Genomic DNA, 22,022 nt, shown 5'->3' on the forward strand with positions numbered 1-22,022 from the left:
TCAGCATTTCAGCTCCAGGCTAGCGCTCTACCACTTGAGCCACAGCACCACTTCTGGTTTTCTGAGTGGTTTATTGAGGTAAGAGTCTCATGGACTTTTCTACCCAAGCTGGCTTTGAACTGCAATCCTCAGATCACAGCCTCCTGAGTAGCTAGGATTACAGGCGGGAGCCACTGGTGCTCAGCCCGCCCCCTCCCCCCTTTTTGGGGGGGTCCGGTTGTGGGGCCTGAACTCTGGGCCTGGGCACTGTTCCTCAGCTCTTCAGCTCAAGGCTAGCGCTCTACCACTTGAGCCATAGTGCCACTTCTGGCTTTTTTCTTTTTGCTTATGTGGTGCTGAGGAATCGAACCCAGGGCCTCAGGCATGCAAGGCAAGCGCTCTACCACTGAGCTACCTTCCCAGCCCTTATTCCCCCCCCCTTTTTTCTTAATCTACTTAAGGACATGTCAATTTTGTTAATCTTTTCCAAGAAGCAGAATTAGTTTCTATTTTTTAATTTAATTTATCTCTGCTCTAATTTGATTGTTTTCTAGTTTCTTCTGGCTTTGGGTTTAGTTTGTTTTTCTTTTTCCAGTACCTTAAGATGGAAAGTTTAGTCATTGTTTTGAGATCTTTTGTAAATATGAAACAAAATATGTCATTTTAACCATGTTTAAATGTGCAGTGCTGTGACATCAATTACCTTTATAAGTTATGCAACCATCACCAGTATTTGCAACAGTTTTCATCACCCCAAACAGAAACTCTGCACTCATTAAGCAATAACTCCCCTATCTCCCTCCCCCTAGATCCTAACAACCTTTAATCTCCTCAATGGCCTATTCTAGATATTTAATATAAGTGGAACCATAACACATTTGTCCTTTTGTATCTTGTTTATTTCATTAGCATAATCTTTATAAGGTTTGTCCATTAACTCTACTAGAACTCTACATCTTTTTCTCCTTCCTTTCGCTTTCTTTCTTTCTTTCTTTCTTTCTTTCTTTCTTTCTTTCTTTCTTTCTTTCTTTCTTTCTTTCTTTCTTTCTTCTTCCTCTCTCATTTGTTTCTTTCCCCTCCCTCCCTCCCTCCCTCCCTTCTTTCCTTTCTTCCTTCCTTCCTTTTTTCATTTTTTGCCAAAACTGAGACTTGAACTCAGGGCCTGTACTCTCACTCACTGTTCTGGTTCAAGGTTGGTACTCTACCACTTAAGCCATACCTCCAATCTAGCATGTTGGTGGTTAATTGGAAATGGAATCTCATGGACTTTTCTGCTCAAGTTGGCTTTAAATCATGATCCTCCCACAAGCACCCAGCATAGTAATTTTCTCTTAAATATATTTTTATTGTTATTATTAAGGTTGTGGTACAGAGGGGTTATTTCATAAGTCAGATAATGACTACAATTCATTTTTTATAATTTTTTTTGGTCGGTCGTGGGGCCTGAACTCTGGGCCTGGGTGCTGTCCCTCAGCTCTTCAGCTCAAGGCTAGCGCTCTACCACTTGAGCCACAGTGCCACTCCCAGCTTTTTTCTTTTTGCTTATGTGGTGCTGAGGAATCGAACCCAGGGCCTCAGGCATGCAAGGCAAGCACTCTACCACTGAGCCACCTTCCCAGCCCACGACCCTCAGCTCTTTAGCTCAAGGCAAGAGCTCTATTGCTTGAACCGCAGCATCACTTCCAGCTTTTGAGTTTAATTGTAGATAAGAGTTTCACGAACTTTCCTGCCTGGGCTGGCTTTGAGCCATGATCCTCAAATCTCAGTCTCCTGAGTACCTAGGATTACAGGCATGAGCCACTGGCACCCAGCTTTTTTTTTTTTAATTTCTTTTTGTCAGTCGTGGGGCTTGAACTCTGGGCCTGGGTGCTGTCCCTCAGCTCTTCAGCTCAAGGCAAGTGCTCTACCACTTGAGCGACAGCGCCACTTCCAGTGATTTATTGGAGATAAGAGTCTCACAGACTTTCCTGCCCTGGCTGCCTTCGAACAGCAATCTTCAGATCTCAGCCTCTTGAGTAGCTAGGATTACAAGCGAGAGCCACCCACGCCCGGCACACCCAGCTTTTATAGTGATTTTTGCATGTATTAGTTTTCCAGTTATTTTTTCCTCATGACACATTTGTCAACCACAATGTTATACTTATCACAAACAATATTGAATCTCTAAGAACTACCACCATGAGTCAGTGGCTCAAGCCTGTAATTCTAGCTACCAAGAAGCTGAGATTTAAGGATCATGGTTCAAACCCAACCCATGGTGGAGACTCTTATCTCCAGTGAATCACAAAAAGCTAGAAGTGGAGTTATGGCTCAAGTGGTAGAATGTGCCAGATTTGAGCAAAAAACTTAAAGGACAATACCTTGGCCCTGAGTTCAAACCCCAGTACTGGCATAAAAACAACAAAACAATCTGATGGCTCACACTTATAATCTTAGCTATTCAGGAGGCTGAGATCTGAGGATCTTAATTTGAAGCCAGCCTGGGCAGGAAAGGCCATGATACTTTTTTTTTTTTTTGGTTGGTCGTAGGGCTTGAACTCGGCTTGGGCGCTGTCCCTGTGCTCTTTAAGCTCAAGATGAGTGTTCTTTTTTTTTTTTTTGGTCCGGTGTGGGGCCTGAACTCTGGGCCTGGGCACTGTCCCTCAGCTCTTCAGCTCAAGGCTAGCGCTCTACCACTTGAGCCACAGCGCCACTTCCGGCTTTTTTCTTTTTGCTTATGTGGTGCTGAGGAATGGAACCCAGGGCCTCAGGCATGCAAGGCAAGCGCTCTACCACTGAGCCACCTTCCCAGCCCCTCAAGATGAGTGTTCTACCACTAGAGCCACAGCACCAATTCCAGTTTTCTGGTGGTTTATTGGAGATAAGTGTCTCACAGACTTTCCTGCCCAGGCTGGCTTTGAACCATGATCCTCAGATCTCAGCCTCCTTAGTAGCTAGGATTATAGGAGTGAGCTCCTGGCAACCAGCACCATGATACTCTTATGTCCAATGAATTATCAGAAAACCAGAAGTAGTGCAGTGGCTCAAAGTGGTAAGGCAATAACCTTGAGCCTTGAGTGAAAATGTTCAGGGACAGCACGTAGGCCACAAGTTCAAGTCCAAAAACAAACAAATAAAACCTACTGGTTCCAGTGCTAGTGGCTCATTCCTATAATACTAGTTACTTAAGAGGCTGAGATCTGAGGATCTGTTCAAAACCAAGAATGGGCAGAGAAATTCTATAGACTCTTTTCTCCAATTAACCATCAAAAAGCCAGAATTAGCAACATTGCAGAGAACTAGCTCTGAAAAGGAAGGGAGAGACCACCAGGAGTTCAAGCTTTCGTATCAGCAGCAACAACAACAAAAATACTGAACCAAGCAAGGAACCAGTGGCTCATCATACTACTCAGAAGGCTGAGCACTGAGGATTGTGGTTTGAAGCCAGTCAGAACAGAAAAGTCCATGAATCTCTTATCTCTGATTAACCACCAAAAAGCTAGAAATGGAGCTGTGACCCAAATGGTAGATGGCCAAGACGAGAAAAACAACAACAACAACTCAGACATAGCACCAAGGCCCAGAGTTCAAGTCCTGGGACAGGCACAAAACAAAAACAAAACAAAACAAACCTCTCAACACTTGAGAGGGTAAGGTAGGAGGATTGTGAGTTTGAGGCCAACCTAGGATACATAGCAAGAGACTATCTCAAAAAACACAATGTTGAGAATGTGGCTTAGTGGTAGAGTGCTTGCCTAGTATGCATGAAGCCCTGGTTTCCATTCCTCAGTACCACATACACAGAAAAAGACAGAAGTGGTGCTGTGGCTCAAGTGGCAGAGAGCTAGCCTTGAGCAAGACAAGCTCAGGGACAGTGCCCAGGCCCTGAGTTTAGGCCCTAGTACTGGCAAACGTGTACACACACACACACACACACACACACACACACACACACACACACACACACACAAACTATCCACAGATTCTAGGCAGTCTTCAAATGTTCACTGAATATGATTTTATGTGTGTCATAAATAATATTTTGTGATCTGAAGAATAAATGGGGAAAGAAGAAACACTAGAAAATGTGCCTCAAATTTATAGTCTCTGGTTTTTTTTCAGCTCCATATCTAGCATAGGGGAGAACAAAGAAGACCCTGGAAGTCACCATTGGGTCCTGATGTTCTAATTGCTCTGCCTTTCTTCATCATCCAGAGTCTTCCTATGCTATTTTCATATATAACAACTGTAACTTTCAGTGTCAAGAAAAGTATGTCTACATCATCTTTCCTGAGCTGAAGTCACTCTGCATTTTAGAGAACTAGTCTAAGGAATAAATTCATTGTAAAATTGGGAGGCAGGAACAGAAAAAGAAAAAGTGCCTCAAATGTTTTTGTTGGAGGGCTGGGAAGGTGGCTCAGTGGTAGAGTGCTTGCCTCACATGCATGAAGCCTTGGGTTCGATTCCTCAGCACCACATAAGCAGGAAAAAGCCAGAAGTGGCACTGTGGCTCAAGTGATAGGGCTCTAGCCTTGAGCTGAATAGCTAAGGGACAGCGCCCAGGTCCAGAGTTCAGCCCCCACGACTGATCAAAAAAAAAAGTTTTTGTTGGAAAAATAAGAGTCAGTAGGAGAGAGCAAAAATAAAATAATTTTTGAGGATAAAGACCCTTGTCTTGATAGTAAGAGAAAAGAAGAGAAGGTGCCTGAGGAGGTTGAGATCTAAGAATTGAAGCCAGTATGGGCAGACAAATACAAGAAATTCTTATTTTCAATTAACCAGCAAAAAGCTGGAACTAGAGATATGCTTCAAGTGAATTTGTGTATGTCTAGTTTCAGATGACATAACAACAGAACAATAAGAAGCTACAGGGAAATAAATTTTAGCTCAGTAAAGAAAGTCCTTTGATCATATAATACTTTCAGTAGAAAAGCCATCATAGCACATGAGAAATTTGACGTTGCCATGTGGAAACAGGATCCTTGCTTCTCTTGGTCCATCTCTCCATACTTGCTTCACTTCCTTCCTTCTCTAGGGTTCATTATTCAGCCTTGCCCAGTCCATTGGATTTCTCAATCTCTGGGCTGCACTGGAGATACCCTCAACTCTTACCCAGGCTTAGACGAATGAATCCTGTCTCTTTGTTGCTTTCAAGAAAAAAAAAGTCATAGATCTTAAGATTAGAATCATGACATATAGTTTCCAGTCTTTAAATTCAATTGGGAAAAATCTCTCTCTTCCTCCCCACTCCCCCCCCCCCACTCTCTCTCTCTTTTTCTCTGTGCTGGGACTTTGAACTCAGAGACTGAGTACTTACCTTTATTTTTTTCTTTTCTTTTTTCTTTCTCTTTTCCTTTTTTTTTTTTGGGCCAGTCCTGGGGCTTGAACTCAGTCTGAGCACTGTCTCTGAGCCTTTCTGTGCTCTACCACTTGAACCATAACACCACTTCTGGTTTTTTCTGAGTGGTTTATTGGAGATAAGAGTCTGACAAGACTTTTCTCTCTGAGTTGGCTTCTAACTGCCATCCTCAGATCTCAGCCTTCTGAGTAGCTAGGATTACAGGCATGAGCCATTGCCTCCCCCCACTCCCCACTTTGGGTGGTCGTGAGGCTTGAAGTCTGGGCCTGGCGCTGTCCCTTAGCTCTTCAGCTCAAGGTGAGCGCTCAACCACTTGAGCCACAGTGCCACTTCTGGTTTTCTGAGATAAGAGTCTCACGGCCTTTCCTGAGCTGGCTTTGAACCTCAATCCTCAGATCTCTGCCTCTTGAGTAGCTAGGATTACAGGTGTGAGCACCACGCCTGGCTTTTTTTTTTTTTTTGGTGGGTCGTGGGACCTGAACTCTGGGCCTGGGCGCTGTCCCTCAGCTCTTCAGCTCAAGGCAAGTGCTCTACCGCTTCACTTCCTTTTTTTTTTTTTTTTTAAATGCCTGTCGTGGAGCTTGAACTCAGGGCCGGGGCACTGTCTCTGAGCTTCTTTTGCTCAAGGCTGGCACTCTACCACTTGAGCCACAGAACCATTTCTAGCTTTTTGTAGTTAATTGGAAATAAGAGTCTCAGGAACTTTTCTGCCTAGGGTGGCTTCCAATTGTGATCTATAGATCTCAGTCTCCAGAGTAGTTAGGATTACATGCATGAACCACCACTCCTGGCTGCTGTTTTCCAATGTTGTCTTGCATGTGGCTTTGGTTTTGATCCCTGGTACTGCTGCAAAAGGGAGGTACAGTATAGAGTGTAGCTAAGAGGTAGAGTACTTTCCTAACATGTAGTAGACTTGGGATTTAACTCTTACTTCCATAAAGAATTATATAAACATTACTCCTGACACTTTTTTTTTTTTTTTTTGCCATTCCTGGGGCTTGAACTTAGTACCTAAGCACTGTCCTTGAGCTTGTTTTGCTCAAGGCTAGCACTCTACCACTTGAGCCACAGCACCACTTCTGGCCTTTTCTGTTTATGTGGTACTGGGAAATTAAACCCAGGGCTTCATGCATCCTAGGCAAGCACTCTACCACTGAGCTATATTCCCAACCCTTATTCCTGAGTTTTGGATCTATCTCCTCATAGCACAGTAACAATTTGCACACCAATACTTGCCTTGGACCATACTTTGCTTTACAAAATCCTGTATCATGTGGCCTATTTATTTATTTATTGTCAGTCCTGGGGCTTGAACTCAGGGCCTGGGCACTGTCCCTGAGTTTCTTTTGCTCAAGCCTGGTGTTCTACCACTTGAGCCACAGTGCTACTTTCTGGCTTTTTCTGTGTATGTGGTACTGGGGAATCAAACACAGGGCTTAATGCATGCTAGGCAAGCACTTTACCACTGAGCCACACTCCCAGCCTATTTATTTATTTACTTACCTTCTTACTTGTTTACTTATTCCCTTCTTTTCTTTTTGTCAGTCTTGAGTTTTGAACTCAGGGCCCGGGTGCTGTCCCTGAGCTCTTTCGCTCAAGGCTAGCTAGCACTCTACCACTTTGAGCCACAGCTCCACTTCTGGCTTTCTGGTGGTTAATTGGAGATAAGAGTCTCACGGACTTTCCTGCTCAAGGTGGCTTTGAACCAAGATCCTCAGATCTCAGCCTCCTTATTAGCTAGGATTACAAGTGTGAGCCACCAACATCTGGCTCTGGCCTCTTTCTGATTTCTTTCTTACCCTCTATCTATCTTTGATTATTTAGCTGCAACCTCACTTCAGGATATTTCTATTTGCTGTTCTGTCTGAAGTGACATTCTTTCATATATCCTCAAGTTTTCTCAATTTACCCAGATTTCTGTTCAAACATTCCTCATCAGAGAGGCCGTCCTATACTATCCTATATAAAATATGAAGCATATGAACATTATCTCCCCCTTCCTTGGTTTTGATTATCTTTGCAGCATCATAATCAGATATATCACTACCACTGACTTAGCTCATAGACTAGATAGCCTAAACACCAGAAACCTAATTTTCTCACAGTTTTGGGGCTAAGGAGTCCAAGGTCAAATCCCATCTCAGTTGAGTTCTAGTGAAGCCTCACCTTCTGGCTTGGAAAGGGCTACTCTCACTGCATCCTCACAAGAACTTGCCTTGGTGCGTGCATGGGAAGACAGAGAGCATGTGTGGGTTCTCTATCTCTTATAAAGACACTAATTTTATTGGATCAGAGTCCCACCCTTATAACCAAACTACTTCCCACCTTCAAATACTACCCCTAGTAGGGCTTCAACACAGTAATTTTTTTTTTTTTTTTTGCCAGTCCCGGGGCTTGAACTCAAGGCCTGGGTACCATCCCTGAGCTTCTTTTGCTCAAGGCTAAGCACTCTACCACTTGAGACACAGCACCACTTCCGGTTTTTTCTGTCTATGTGGTACTGAGGATTCGAACCTAGGGCTTCACACATGCTAGGCAAGCACTCTACCACTGCGCCACATTCCTATCCCAAAAATCGTTTTTAATTTTTTTGAGACAGGGTCTTACTATGTAGCCTAGGCTGGCCTGGAGTTTGCAATCCTTCTACCTCTCAGCTTACTTACTACAGATATGCACCACCATGCTCACCTTCAATATGTTAATTTTGAGGGGATACAAACATTCATTCCATAATACCCACCATCCAATTAGAATATGAACTCTATATGAAAAGAAACTTCTGCTTTATCCCTGCTATATTTCATGTATTTGTGATAGTGCCTACCACAATTGGACGCTTGAATGAATTGAATGAATGTCTCCAGCTTCAATCACAGTGCTATGTTACCATGCAATTCATAGTTCTGCTCATCTATTTTCAGGTTTCTGAGCTTTTGAACATGTTGGCAGATTTTTTTTTCTGGGATTGTCTTCCTGAGGAAGTGATATTCATGTCACAAGACCCAGATTCTACAAATCTATTTTTTGCAAATCCTCACTAAGGCCACATTCCCTTACAGTGTTGATTCCCCATTCTCTTCGAATTATAACTAACTTTATGTATCTGCTTCCCTTAATGGAGTGATAGTTCCACGAGGGCATATATGTTTCTGATTCATCTTTAGCTACAAGGCACAGGGCCTGAAGTAGCACGGGAGCTCTGTAACTTATTGATGTAGTATTTGTTAGAAGAGCTATTCAAATGTAAGTAACTATCTCAGTTCTTAGATACTAGAAATTTCCCAACAGGCTGGCAGAAGTCTCCTTGGAAACACTCAAGTTGGTGTTGCCAGTTAGGTTAGCTGTGTCCTGCTATTCTTTGAGGCTCACTCTTGTGAATTCTAACTCTCATCAATGTTTATCTCAATCTCCATTCCTAACTGTGTGGCTTTGGACACTGGCCAGAGCAAGTGGCAACAATAGTCTACAGGGATCACCCTTGACCCATTTGTCCCACTAAGGCAGGAAAAGAATGTTGAAACCAACCCTAAATCCTAGTCACACCCTAGGAGATACTCAAGAGTTCTTTCTCTCTCTTCTATACCCCCTTTTAAGATTAAAAGGGACTAAATTCATTTAGGGGGGGAATTGTGACCAGGAAACAGGGAAATTATATAATTTAAAAAATTTTTTAATTAAAAATTTTGTTTATGTATTACTGAGGAATCAAACCCAGGGCCTCATGCATGCTAGGCAAGCACTCTACCACTGAGCCACATTCCCAGCCCTATATTATTTTTAATAAGTATATAAAGGGCTCAGGCCAGGTGCTGTTAGCTCATGCCTGTAATTCTAGCTACTCAGGTAGAGGAGATCTGAAGATCACTGTTCAAAGCCAGCCCCAGCAGGAAAGTCCATAAGATTCTTATCTCTACCAAGTAAGCATCAAAAATCAGGGAAGTGAAACTGTGGCTCAAGTAGTAGAGCACTAACCTTGAGCAAAAATATCTCAGGGACAGTGCCTAGGCCCTGAGTTCAAGCCCCAAGATTGGCAAAAAAAAAAAAAAAAGACCAGACAGAAGATGAAACCAGGAAGCAACTAAACAAAGCATTCAAGCTTCTTTCCATTAAGTACTAAGTTACAGTGTCTGGGAGATCTAAAAGAGGCTGTTTACCAGAAGCTGCCTCTTCCTCTGAAATGGTAAAAACCTGGCAACTATCTGTGAAGGGATAGAGACAGTAAAATGAGAAGCTTTATCTGAGATAAGGAAATCCTAAAGCTTATCTATTGCACCTACGTTTTAGATAGGCCCAGAAGCTGTCTCCAAATTTCAGAATATTAAGTAACACCTTCTTTGGCTACTCAGAACCTTTGCCTAAGGCTTGGGGGTTGTTGCCAGATACTGGTACCTCGCATAGGTAATCCAAGCTATTTAAGAGGCTGAGATCTAGGGGACCAGCCAGTGCAGGAAAGTCCTGAAGACTCTTATGTCCAATTAGTGACCAAAAAGCTGGAAGTGAAGGTGTGGCTGAAGTGGTACAGTGTTATCCTTGAGTGAAGGGTGGGGGGGTTGGGCAGGGTGGAGAGTTAGATAGCACTCAGGCCCTGAGTTCAAGTCCCTGTACAGGCACCAAGCAAATAAAGGTTGGGGGTTGCTGATGGTTGTATGTACTCTGCCAACTCATTAAAGTTAAAGGCAGTAGATGATAGCTGCCTTTTTTTTGCGTCTTTAACTCTCAATGTTTCTCATTCACTCTTGATTAAACTCCTTGCTTTGCCACTGTGTGTGTGTGTGTGTGTGTGTGTGTGTGTGTGTGTGTGTGTGTGTGGTGTGTTGGAGACACTAAGACTGTGATCTTTACCTCAGAGACCACCACCCATTGGTAACATGAGAGGTAGTGTTAGCAAAACGAGCTCCCTTTCCATAGCTTAGTCCAATCTTCCCTTCTCCACAGCTTAGTATGCTCCCTTCCTAGGCAACACTAGACCCATGTAGTAAAGGCAGTAAATTATCAGCCTCCAACCCCCCCTCTACCTTGGGATGGCACTTCTCTGGGGCAGATACCACCATATAAGGCAACAAGAGCCCCTTAGAGTGACCTTCAGGTCTGAGCAGCTGTAGGACCCCTTATCTACTATTTGGGCAGCTGCCATAAATCCTAGTCTGTGATGATGAAGCCCCTGGCCCACACCTTCACACTGGATCTCCACCTCCTTGCCCCTTCTAAGACTCCTAGGTTATATAGGTCACCCCAGACAATAGCTGGTGCTTCTTCTCTCTTCTCCCTTGTGAGAAGGGGACTTGCTGGTCCCTTTCCCAGAAATAAACCTTTGTTCTCTGTACCTGGATAGCCCCTTTCCCAGCAATAAACCTTTCTTTGTTCTCTGTACCTGAATGTTTTCGTGGTTCTCTGGCAAAGTCTAATAATCTTTCAGGTAGCAATCACGATCTCTGGTGGATGTGGCTGCTCCTCCAATGTAGTAAACTGTACCTCAGTAGATGACATCTCTGAGTCTCTGAGTTAAAGGGGTTTCCGATGGGGGGGGGGGGGAGATGGGAAGGGATGGTAAGGGGAAACAAAGGAGGAGGCAACAATGCTTGATAAGAAATGTACTCATTACCTTGCCCATGTAATTGTAACCCTTCTGTAGGGTATTTTCACAATAAAAAAAAGGGGGTGGGAGGGGGGTTCCAGGGCACATTCTGTCTATTCTGCAGTTGTGAATGCACTGAGATATCCTATTTGCAAATCAAAGAATTAGCCTGAAAAGGTTATACTCATAAAACAGAACAAAAGATCTTAGTTTGAAGATGGACCATACCTTGTTTCTTTTCTCCATGCTCAAATCCCCAAAATTATGGGGAAGTGACACAGTAAAAGCCACCACACATGTGGGGGCAGAGGAATTTAATGCCACCAGAGGATCCCTGGAATCATGACTTTTATACCTTATATGGGACGGGAGGCACCTTGGGCCCTGTTGGAATAAGGGAGAAAGAAAGAGTATAAAACAAACAAATGACTCGGGTTTATTATCTTTGGCTCTTAGAGACTGCATGGAAGAGGAAATATTTGGTATTTTGTGCCAGTTTGGAAAGTCCCTCCCCCCTCTCCCCGCAGACATTGTTGTTTCTTTCATGCTACAATTCTGTTGAGAAATGTCTCTGAAATTCTTCTCCTGGGAAGGGCAGGACGGGTTTCTAGTGGATTCCCCACCTGACACTTTTCCACCTGACACTGTGCAGACAGCCATATCAACTCACACAACTGACACCCAGTAAAGGTTTGTTGAGTGAACGACATGGACCTGTGGTTTAAGGTTTTAATAAAGCTAGTGCATCTTTTTGACTAGTCAAGGAATGCGATTGTTCTGAAAGCCCTCGGGGAAACTTGGGGAAACTAAGCCCATTCATTCTTCTCCTGCAGCCTTAGGCAAATCTCCGGGCTCCTTGGAGCAGAGCCAGCGTCCCAGACATCCCCACCGCCAGGGATGAATGTGCACAGGCCGGGACCACGCCGGAGTTCTCGCTGTCCTCTTGGGGTTCGAAAGCTCCAGGCGCTAGGAAGGGATTTCCGTGCAGTGACAGATTACCCACCGTGGGGAGCTCCTCTGGTAGAGGCGCCCTATTTAGCTGGTTGCAACTGAGATCAAGCACGCGAAGCTTGGCCGGCAGTCCCTTAGGCACCTGCTTCAGTCCAGCAGACGACAGGTTGAGAGAGCTGAGCTTGGCGGGCCACACACACTCGGAAGAAGTAGGGTCTGCCGTAGCGCGCAGCGGGTTGTGGCTGAGGTCTAGGTGGCTGGGCTGCACCCCCGCGCTGGCCAGCGCCGCGCACACGCCAGCGGGCGTCTGCATCCCCGCATTGCGCAACGCTAAACTCTGCAGTGCCGGGAACTTGTGAGGGCAGAGGGCCGAAAGCAATCCACGCTCACCCAGAGCGGGATTGTCAGACAGGTCCAGGGTGGTCAGGGCCGAGAAGATGCGGACCTGATCGCAGGAAAAGGCTAGCGAGTGTGCTTGGGCTATGTTCAGTACTTTGAGGCCGGGTTTGAGCCACTGCTGCAATTTGGCTAGCCAGGTACCTCCGGATGCCCAAGACACGTTGCGGAGGCTCAAGGTGGTGAGCTCAGGCCCGGTGGCCCCCAGCAGCCCCGGGGGCGCGGTGCCCGTTACCTCTAGGTCCTCCAGCGTCAGTTCCTTGAGGCGGGAAAAGCCTAGCACACGCAGGGCGCCGGCCAGCAGCGGGGCAGGCACCCGTGCGGCCCCGAGAGTCAGGCGCCGCACGCGCAGGGCTCTGACTACATCAAGGTACTGCCGCGGGTCGGCCTCGGGGTCCACACGGCTTAGAAACTCCTCCAGGCTGCGGCCGCCGCCGCGAATCTCCACCTGGAGCGCAGACACGCACTGAAGGGCGCTGGACCAGTCCGGCTGCGGATCGGTGAAGTTGCAAGCGCAGCGGACGTCTTCATCATCCAGCTCGCAGGGATCCGCTGTGGCTGCTGCAGAGAGGCGCAGCAGCGGCAGAAGCAGCAGCCACAGGCACGACACGCTCTCCTGGAGGGAGACAGCGGAGGTCAGGCAGGCTCCTAACCTGTCCCTGGAGGTCCTCAAGTGGCGGTGGTTCCACCCCCAAATCGCGTAACTCACCATGCTCACAAAGTCCTGTGAAAGCCTTTATGGCCCAGGCTGGCTCAGGGAGAGACTTCGGCTTCTCCCCTGTACAGCAGGGCTCTCCAGCCTAACTTCCACACGGCTATCTGTCCTAACTTTTTGGCAGCCTCGATGAGTTTATGTAATCCTGGGAGGTCACTCTGTTTCCTCCTTTGTACACACGCTGGTCACTGCCCCCCTTCTATTCCTCCCCACAGCGCCAGTCACTTCCTTCTAGGATACATTGCAATGAAGTATTGCAGGGTGGGAGGGAGGACCAAAACAGAAAGGACTCTTTAGGGCATTAAGGGGTTTTGATGCCAGGCAGACTGAATGACTCAGGCACCTCATGGTTGTCTGGAAGGTATGAGGAAGGGGAGTTCCCTACCAGTACCTTAGGCCAGGAACAAATGTCTCAGAGGATGGGAATAGAGACAGTACTTTTACAACAACCCTAACAATCCATTCCCCTAGACTCTTGGAGAAAGAACTAGCTGAAAGTCTTGTAAATTTATACTGCCTTTTAACTGAGGAGTTCTTCCCCTATCTCAAAGAATTCTTAGACTACACTGGCCCCTGTGTGCCTTTGTTGAGCATTCCTTGAGAGCCTGAGTCTGCCGGTGCAGGTCTCTATGACTTTCCTGAGGATCAAGATATGAATATGTCTCAATGTTAAATAACTAACTTTGGGGCAACAGCCAGGCTTAGAATCCTAGCTGTATTGCTGAAGTTGCAAGACTTGGGGGAAATTCTGGGCTTTGGTGTGTGTGTGGGGGGGGGGGGTGCACGTACCAATCTTGCAACTTGAATTCAAGGCCTTGTGCTTTTCTTTTCAAAGCTGATGCTCTACTATTTGAGCCACATCTCCAATTCCAGGATTTTGCTGGTTAATTGGAGGTAAGAGTCTCTGATTTGTTTGCCAAGGTTGGCTTCAAACTGTGATTCTCAGACCTCAGCCTTCTGAGTGGCTAGATTATAGGTGTGAGCCCTTGGTGCCTGGGTTGGCTTAGGCTTTTTAATTTGGAGATAAGAGTATCTCTCTGAGAAAAGTTCTTGGTTCAGAGCCATGTCATTGAAGGTAGCCTTCTTCCCCAGAGTCTATATTAAGATAACTCAGGTCGCTGAAATCTGGCTCCTTTGCAAAAACCAGCACCTTCCAGGAGGCACTCTGAACAGAAAGGTCCAAGCTAAAGAAGAAAAGAGCCCAACTTTCATATTAACTCCCATGAATAGCTATCATTTTTTCTACCAAGTGCCAGAGTTGGAGGGAAGCCCTGGAATGGAGACATGATTGAGATACAGTCCCTCAAGGACTCCAGTAGATGGTAGAAGCAAACCTCAGTCCTGAACTACAGTTCACTTACAGAGGAGAAATCTTCACTTACAGAAACTCATAGTGGCTCTGAAGAAGGAAACAGCCAGCCCTGTAGAAGTCAGGACACTGGGCTGGTTCTTATAGGGATGAGTGTTGCCAGGCAGGTAGATGCCAAAAGGTCTATCAGGAAGCTATAGCTGCTTGAGCAGATGCTTCAGTCCAAGTTTCTGGGCTTTTGCCTAAGAACTTCCAGGAAGTTCTTACTGGAGGAAGTAGCAACACCCAGGCCCCACCCCAGCCATAGAATGGGTGGATGAGAGCATGGAACCTAAGCAAAAAGTTAGAAAGACCCTATCTCAAGCAATAAACTGGGTCTGGTGGTGTGCAATTTGTAATCTCAGTTATACCAGGAGTTGGTAGGAGGACAGGAGACTAGCTTGATACACTGGTCAAGAGGGGGCAGATAGATCACCCTTGAAATAACGGCACAGAAATTCCGGGCTCCGCCTTTTGCTTAGCATATCCCCGCCCCCCGATATCGGCCCCGCCCCACCGCCGGTCTCATCGCGCTGGGTCCCGCCTTCATTTCCGCGCTCAGCCCCACCCTCCCAGCCTGTCTTCCGGATTCTGCGTCGCGGCTGCGCAGTCCGAGCCGTTCTTCCAACGCTTTGAGACCTTGCTGACGGGTTTGCTGGTCTCCTTGCCTATCTTCCAGCTCCATCATGTGGAGTCATCGGCAGAGTCGCCTCAGGCCGCTGGCCTGCGGAGTGGAGGAGCTACGGCAGCGGCGCCGGGAGCGGGAGGCTGGTGCGAGAGGACTAGGGAGGTGGGAGATTGGGGGGGGGGGGTGCGGGTTGGAGATTAAAGGAGTGGATCCCTGAGTGGGAGGCGCGGGTTCAGGTCCCGCGCGCCGTGCTTTCACGCTGAGCCGGCTTCCTCGGTTCCTCTGACCGCAGCACTGCGGAAGGCGCGGAGGGAGCAGCACCTGGTCAGCAAGAGGCTGCTGAGAGAAGATGCGCAGGAGGAAGCCGGGAGCTCAAACAGCGCCGTGGTTCTTGGGGAAGCGGAGGTGAGGGGGCCCGGAGGGGCGTGTGCTGCCAAACTCCCGCGGGTGCCTGAGGCTCTGACCCTTACTTGAACACCATCCACTCTGCACCTCATCGGGAAACTGGAATCAGCTGATTCTCCACATCAGCTCATCACCCTCCTGTCCCAGCCGTTTGTGCTCCAGTCTTTGCGTGCCTCGTCCGTGCAGTTGTCACCACCATCTCTGGATAATACAGTAGCTTCCTAGAACGTTTACACTTCCTACACTCAAAAATCACACCCAGGACTAGGAAGATGGCTTAGTAGTAGAGTGCTTGCCTAACATGCATGAAGCCCTGGGTTTGATTCCTCAGAACCACATAAACAGAAAAAAACTGGAGGTGTCACTTTGGCTCAAGTGGTAGAGTGCTAGCCTTGAGCAGAAGAAGCTCAGGGACAGTGCCCAGGCTCTGAGTTCAAGCCCCAGGACTGGCAAAAACAAAACACACACACAAAAAAAACCAGACCCAAATCCTTCCAGTGACCTGCATAGCTCAACATGATCTAACTGCTAACTTCCTCCAACTTAACCAAACCCAAATCCTTCCTGTGACCTGCAAAGCTCAGCATGTGTCTAACCTCCAACTTTGTCAGTTTACTCACCCTAACCACTGTCCCATTTTCAGTTACTGAAGCCATATACCAACCACTTTCCTGTGCCTCTGCTACTTTTTAGCAATCTCTCTCCTTTCCTCCCTCCTGAGTACAGTATCTGGAATATAGATGTTCTGTATCGAATGAGTAAACGAAAAAGTTCAGCACACACAGGTTTTACCTTGTTTTAGTATTGCCTGTATTTACCTACCTAGTTTACAGGGCACTTACTCCTTGGCTAGATTACTTATTTATTGTATGCTCTGTGATAGAACAGTGTGCTGGGCATTGAGGCAAAATAGAATTCTTTGAAGTGCTTATAGACCACTTTAGGAGAAAGATGTCCTACTTTTTACATAATGAAAAGAAACGTGGTGCAGAAGGGAGACTCCTAAGTGCCAAAGCAAGCCAGGAAGAGCCCATTTCTAGGGACAGTTGAGAAGAAACCCAAAGGGAGAGGGAATCTGGAGAGGATATTCCAGCTGAGTAAGTCATGAAAATCTTGGAAATGTTAAAATACACCAATTGCTGGAGTGTACATTGCATGGAGAAACTGAAGGAGTAGATTTTGCCAGATGAGAGATTTTAATGTTATGTTTGAAATAACATGTCAGGGTAGATAGTTTTATTCTTAGTGTTATTATGAGACAGATCCCTTTGTGTGGCAAGTGGCAGGACCCAATTCTGATCTGTCAGTCTACTGTCCCACAAAGAATGGTGCTTATTAATCATATTAGTTTCAATGACAATGGTTTGATATTGGAGGTCTTACAGGTGATGTGGACTTAGATCTTGTCTCTGGCAATTGTGTCCTGGTCTAGGTCAAGCAGTTCCTGTCACTAGCCCAGCGAGGGACAGATGAAAATGAGAGAGAAAAGGCTCTGGTCAGCCTTCGTCGAGGCTTACAGCATCCTGAGACACAACAGACCTTCATCAGGTCAGTGTGGGTGGGGTAAGTGATTGCTGGGACTCTGAGAGGATAGAAAAGTGTGGAAGGGATAGACTACAGGCTTAGCAGGGTTTTGATGTTCACTCATGTAGGCTGGAGGGCAGTATGCGGACCCTGGTAGGGCTCCTGACCAGCAACCGGGCCTTGTTGCAGCTTGAGGCAGCCCGGTGCCTTCATGAGCTCTCTCATTCTGAAATCTCTGCAGTGGCTGAAGCCTGCTTGCCAGCTACTTCCTACCTCCTCACCTACCTCTCTGGTCACAGCTCAGAATTCATAGTAAGTCCTGTCCCTTCCTACCTTATTCTGGGATTAGAATTTAAATTGAGCTTTTGCACAAATTTACATTTGCCAGTTTGAGCTGGCAAGTATAGGGACAAAAAAAAAAAAGTAATATATGTTTCCTCTGATGTCTACAGCAGTACATGCACTCATCATTTCCCCTCTCTCTTATATATATGTATTTTTTTTCATGCTAGTACTGGGGCTTGAACTCATCCTGGGCATTGTCCTTTAGCCTTTTTGCTCAGGGTGGGTGCTCTACCACTTGAGCTACAGTTCCACTTCTGTGTGTGTGTGTATGTGTGTGTGTGTATGTATTATTGGAGGTAAGAGTCTCATGGACTTGCCTGCTTGGGCTGCCTTCAAACTGTGATCCTCAGATCTCAGCCTCCTCAGTAGGATTACAGATATGAGCCACCAACCCCTGGCTCCCCACTCTCTTGTGAACTTCAAGAACAGGGCAGTTCTATGTTCCTCATCCCTGGCTGGTATGAAATGAGCCCAGCTTGACACTAAGCAAAAGGAAAGAAAGGTACATATCATCTGATTTAGTAGAAATAGTTTTATTGTTTAAGTTCATAGAGTTCATAAGCTTTGTAGATTAAGATGATGATTATCATTGTGAAGGTTAAAAGGTGTTTGTGACTTCAGCTAAGTAACTATGCCACATTACTGTGAAATTTATGTAATCACTTGATCTCAATAAAGAACTACTTGGAGGAAAAAAATAAGCCCAGCTCAATGTCCAGTCCAGTGCTTTTGTTGCCTGTCAGGAGCTGTGTCTGTATACACTGGGAAACCTCATCGTGGAGAGTGAGGCTGTGAGAAGGCAGCTCCTGCCACAGGGCATTGTTCTAGCCTTTGCTACCTGCATCCAGGTGAGTCCCTCCAATCTCCCTCCCTCACAAGCCTTCCCTCTCATCTATCCACGTGCCCAACCTCTGTTGGTTAAGGGGTGAAAGTCTCTGGAGACCTTATGACCCAGTTTCAGAGTCAGTTCCCTACACTGTGTACTTTTAGTCCCCTCACATGGCTGTGCTGGAAGCCCTTGGATATGCCTTGTCTCAGCTTCTGCAGGCCAAGGAAGCTCCAGAGAAGATTATTGGGTAAGTAAAATTGTATCTACTTCTTGGTATTCTAGCCCATGGATTCCTCATCAGCTCAGATTTCCAAAGCTATTGCACATTTAAACTTCAATGTGAATCTGGTTAGGAAGAGCTGTGGGTTTAGACACCATTCCATTTGCTTTAAGAGTTTGGGAAGATGCCAATGCATCTTCATGACTCCTCCTCACAGTTCTGCTTCTGCTGGCAGCTCTGTCCTGGACTCCACTCTCCCCCAGCACATGCTGCAATTGATGCAACCAGGTCCAAAGCTGAACCCTGGGGTCGCTGTGGAATTTGCCTGGTGCCTTCACTACATCATCTGCAGGTACATGGGTCACTTTGGAGAATTCCAGAGACCTTTTGTGGAGCTCTTTTCCATGTCACTTAGGTCTTTGAACTGAATTTGGCTTCTGGAATTGTGATTGTGGATTTTCATCTTTCTATAGTCCTTTCTTTTGTCCAGGAGACCTACCGGTTTAGGCTGTTTCCAGCTTAAAGGTGGGATTGACTAGATAGTGACTGCTTGCTTCCTGTTGCTCAGCCAGGTCAACAATGCCTTGCTCATCACCCGTGGGGCTCTGTCTACTCTGGAGCTGTTGCTGTTAGACCTGGCTGGGGCTGTCCAAAGAATGGAGGATGAAGGACTGGAACTAGTAGGTGAAAAGCATAGGTCTGAGTGACATTTTGTCATGTTTTGCCCATCTGGTGTCTGTATACCACCTTTCTCCTAACACTTGACCTTACAATTGTGTTTGCAGCTCATATGTCCTGTGCTTCGGTGTCTAAGCAACCTGTTAGCTGAGGAGCTGGTGGAGGCTGTGGAATACCAAATGCAGCCAAAAGATGAGCGTGTTGTAGTAGCCTTATTTATCCTCTTCCAGTTCTTCCTTCAGAAACAGCCCAGCTTGCTTCCTGAGGGCCTGTGGCTCCTCAACAATCTTACTGGTATGCAACACAATCTGCTTACACTGGACAGTTTATTTTTTTTGTTGGTTGTGGGGCTTGTACTCTGGAAGTGGGCACTGTCCCTCAGCTCTTCAGCTCAAGGTGAGTGCTCTACTACTTGAGTCACTGCACCACTTCCGGTTTTCTGGTGGTTAATTGGAGATAAGAGTCTCACAGACTTTCTTGCCTGGGCTGGCTTTGAACCACGATCCTCAGATCTCAGCCTCCTAAGTAGCTAAGATTACAGGTGTGAGTCACTGGTGCTTGGCTTGGACATTTTAATACCATCAAAATATTTATTAAAAATTAGGAGGGAGAAGTTGTTATGCAAGTGGAGATTGAAGAGTAGTACAGAGCTCTGGGGAACAGGGGACTTCAAACACCAGATGGGGCCCTGCATGCTCCTTTTGTTCATCCTACCTGCTATCCTGTGTGAAGGCCTTACACTCCCCAACCCATTTCTTTCCATCTGTGATGGGGGCACCTGGGGCCTTCAGTGATGGGACTACCTATTCATCTACCCACGGCTGCTACGTGGTCTCTTCTTATCCCCCGTCAATCACTTAGGCCTCAGTTCCTTCAGGATGTTATGAAAGAATCTCAGGGCCCCTATCCTCCCTCACTTAAGGTAAAGAAAAGGGGAATATAAGCTCCACACTCCTCCCACCTTTGTTCCTAGGCTTTCCCAAAGAGGCCTCAATAAATAATGTTCCAATAAAGCTTTGATCAGAAAAAAACATATTCAGACAGAAGTGCTCTCACCATCCTACAAATCCAGCTAGCCAAGGCCTCTCCACCTGACTTAATCATAGTGCAGGATTCTGGGAACAGGTGGCCAACCTGAATCTCATGGGGCTCCTGGAGTAAGGAGACTGAAAGTAAATAGAGCTCCCCAATCCCTGTGTGAACAGGGATGATCCATGCACACATTATGTGGACACACCAGGGCATGTCAGTACAGATGGATATGTTTACCACCACTGTCCTGAACTTATGCTCACATATACCCCAGGCACCTGGGTAGATTGCTGGGAACAGACATAGCACAAACATGGAATCCTTCCCTTCCTGGCTTAGTTAGCCTCCTAGTAGTAGCCAGACCCTAGAACTAACAGCTCTGGAGATAGATGAGCTTACACTTTGCTAATCAGGCTGAGAGGAGAGCCAGGGGCATGGGACTCTAGGTCTTCAACTCTGGGTCTGGGCACTGGCCTTGAGCTCTTTAGCTCTAGGCTAATGCCCTAGTACTTTGAGCCGCAGTTCCACTTCTGATGATTAATTGGAGTTGAGTCTCAGATCTCAGCCTCCTAAGTAGCTAGGATTACAGGCATGAGCCACTGGTTCCCGGCCTGGAAAAGCATTCTTTGTCCAGGAGGCTGCAGGGCAGTGCTTGCTCCAGACTGAGTAGGGACTGAACCTTCAAAGGGGCTAAGTCCTTATGGCCTAGGCTACAGTAGGTAGGATTAGGGATGGGAAAATAGCAATTTAAGCCCCAGTTCAGGGTACTTCATACTGATATTTTCCCTTCCAGCAAACAGTCCTACTTTCTGTACATCATTGCTCTCTCTGGATCTGATTGAACCCCTCTTGAAGCTGTTGCCACTATCTAATGTGGTGAGCATACTGGTATGTATCAGGAACATTGAAGTCCGAGATTTTGTAGTTGTGGTGTAAACAGGGGAAAAGGCTCTCAGATGTATGAGGGCTGGCAGGTGATATGGTATAGCTTCAGAGCCAGACCAGTCTAGCTTTGAAGTAAATCTACTAACCACAGCAAACAGCCAAGGTTTGTCTAATTGGCTTAGTGCCTAGGCATGTAGTCACAGTAGTTGTAATTGTGACCTCTGGTTTCCATCTCTCTGGGGACTGTATCTGTGTTTCTAGGTACTTAGGGTTCTGTGCAACATTGCAGAGAAGGGTTCAGCTTATTGCCAGCGGCTATGGCCAGGGCCCCTGCTTCCCTGCTTGCTGGACATCCTGGCCCTTTCTGACACTGAAGTAGTAGGTCAGAGTTTGGAACTGCTGCAGCTTCTATTCCTTTATAAGCCAGAGGTAGGTTTTTGGACTGGTTTCTAATTTCCCTTACTCAGTAGCCTTTAGTCTCATCATAGTCTTCTCTTTTAGTTAAAACTATTTTTTTTCCCTCTGGGCTGGGTTAGTCTATGTGGGCCATGGTTCAGAACCTTCATAAGTTGGGAGTATACCTATTTTCAAGAGGTGGGGTAACCCATGCAACTGTGGGAATTGACTCAGGGCACAAGGACCTTGGTGTTGAATTTTTCTCTTCTGCCCCCAGGCTGCCCAGGCCTTTCTCCAGCAGTCAGGGCTGCAGGCCCTGGAAAAGCATCAGGAGACCCAGCTTCAGGATCGGGTGCATGCTCTCAGGCAGACAGCTCTTCATAGGTGATCTGGATTCTTGATGCTGAGTGCCTTTCCCATCCACCCTCTCCCCCCCAATCTCCATATTTTTGGCCTACTTTCTTTGGCAGAAAACTAAGGAGCCTTTGTGGGTTAGAATCATTATGAGGTCTTATGTTTTCTCTTCTTATAACTAAGCCAAGATCTTTGGAATCCACCCCTGCAAACACCACCACCTCTGCACCCACAATGTACAGCATTGAGGACCAGAAGATCATCTCTGTTGCCAATCTATTCTTACCACCCTTCTTTTTTTTTTGCTTTAGCACCTAATGGCTTTTTAAGTAGCCAAAGTAGGGAGTGGACTCGATTCTACTTTATTTTCTTTAGCTTCTTGACTAGTAACTGACATGTCCCACAATGATAGCAGGTGGTGGTT

The 22,022-nt window shown here is 46.4% G+C and overlaps 2 protein-coding genes across 5 annotated transcripts; one reads left to right on the forward strand and one right to left on the reverse strand.

Annotated features, from left to right (window-relative positions):
• Positions 1 to 11,305: 11,305 nt before the first annotated feature.
• On the reverse strand, positions 11,306 to 13,181 carry Cd14 (CD14 molecule). The gene is made up of 2 exons (XM_042692057.1): positions 12,949 to 13,181; positions 11,306 to 12,855 (listed from the first exon to the last, which is right to left on the reverse strand). The coding sequence occupies exons 1-2, from the start codon at positions 12,949 to 12,951 to the stop codon at positions 11,728 to 11,730; spliced, it is 1,131 nt and encodes a 376-aa protein (XP_042547991.1). The 5' UTR covers positions 12,952 to 13,181; the 3' UTR covers positions 11,306 to 11,727.
• A 1,770-nt stretch (positions 13,182 to 14,951) lies between these two features.
• Positions 14,952 to 21,931, forward strand: Tmco6 (transmembrane and coiled-coil domains 6). Of its 4 annotated transcripts, XM_042691987.1 has the most exons (12): positions 14,952 to 15,073; positions 15,223 to 15,335; positions 16,768 to 16,883; positions 16,988 to 17,171; positions 17,948 to 18,052; positions 18,195 to 18,280; positions 18,489 to 18,605; positions 18,822 to 18,933; positions 19,039 to 19,225; positions 20,757 to 20,851; positions 21,110 to 21,277; positions 21,522 to 21,931. In XM_042691987.1, exons 1-12 carry the CDS (start codon positions 14,989 to 14,991, stop codon positions 21,630 to 21,632), a joined length of 1,479 nt encoding a protein of 492 aa, XP_042547921.1. In that variant the 5' UTR covers positions 14,952 to 14,988; the 3' UTR covers positions 21,633 to 21,931. The 4 variants fall into 4 exon arrangements, with proteins under 4 accessions (XP_042547921.1, XP_042547922.1, XP_042547923.1 ...); XM_042691988.1 differs by lacking the exon at positions 21,110 to 21,277; XM_042691989.1 differs by lacking the exons at positions 14,952 to 15,073; positions 15,223 to 15,335 and having other exon boundaries at positions 16,799 to 16,883; positions 17,101 to 17,171.
• Positions 21,932 to 22,022: the final 91 nt, after the last annotated feature.

This window comes from Dipodomys spectabilis, unplaced genomic scaffold (genome assembly GCF_019054845.1).
Source record: "Dipodomys spectabilis isolate Male_0828 unplaced genomic scaffold, ASM1905484v1 ptg000147l, whole genome shotgun sequence".
Classification (NCBI taxonomy): Eukaryota; Metazoa; Chordata; class Mammalia; order Rodentia; family Heteromyidae; genus Dipodomys; species Dipodomys spectabilis.

Excerpts from the sequence above, each read along its gene's own strand:
- Tmco6 (XM_042691987.1), top strand. The coding sequence starts at position 14,989 with ATGTGGAGTCATCGGCAGAGTCGCCTCAGGCCGCTGGCCTGCGGAGTG. Across the intron at positions 18,053-18,194 it reads CCTTTGCTACCTGCATCCAG|TCCCCTCACATGGCTGTGCT; the intron begins GTGAGTCCCTCC and ends GTGTACTTTTAG. Across the intron at positions 18,934-19,038 it reads AGGATGAAGGACTGGAACTA|CTCATATGTCCTGTGCTTCG; the intron begins GTAGGTGAAAAG and ends TTGTGTTTGCAG.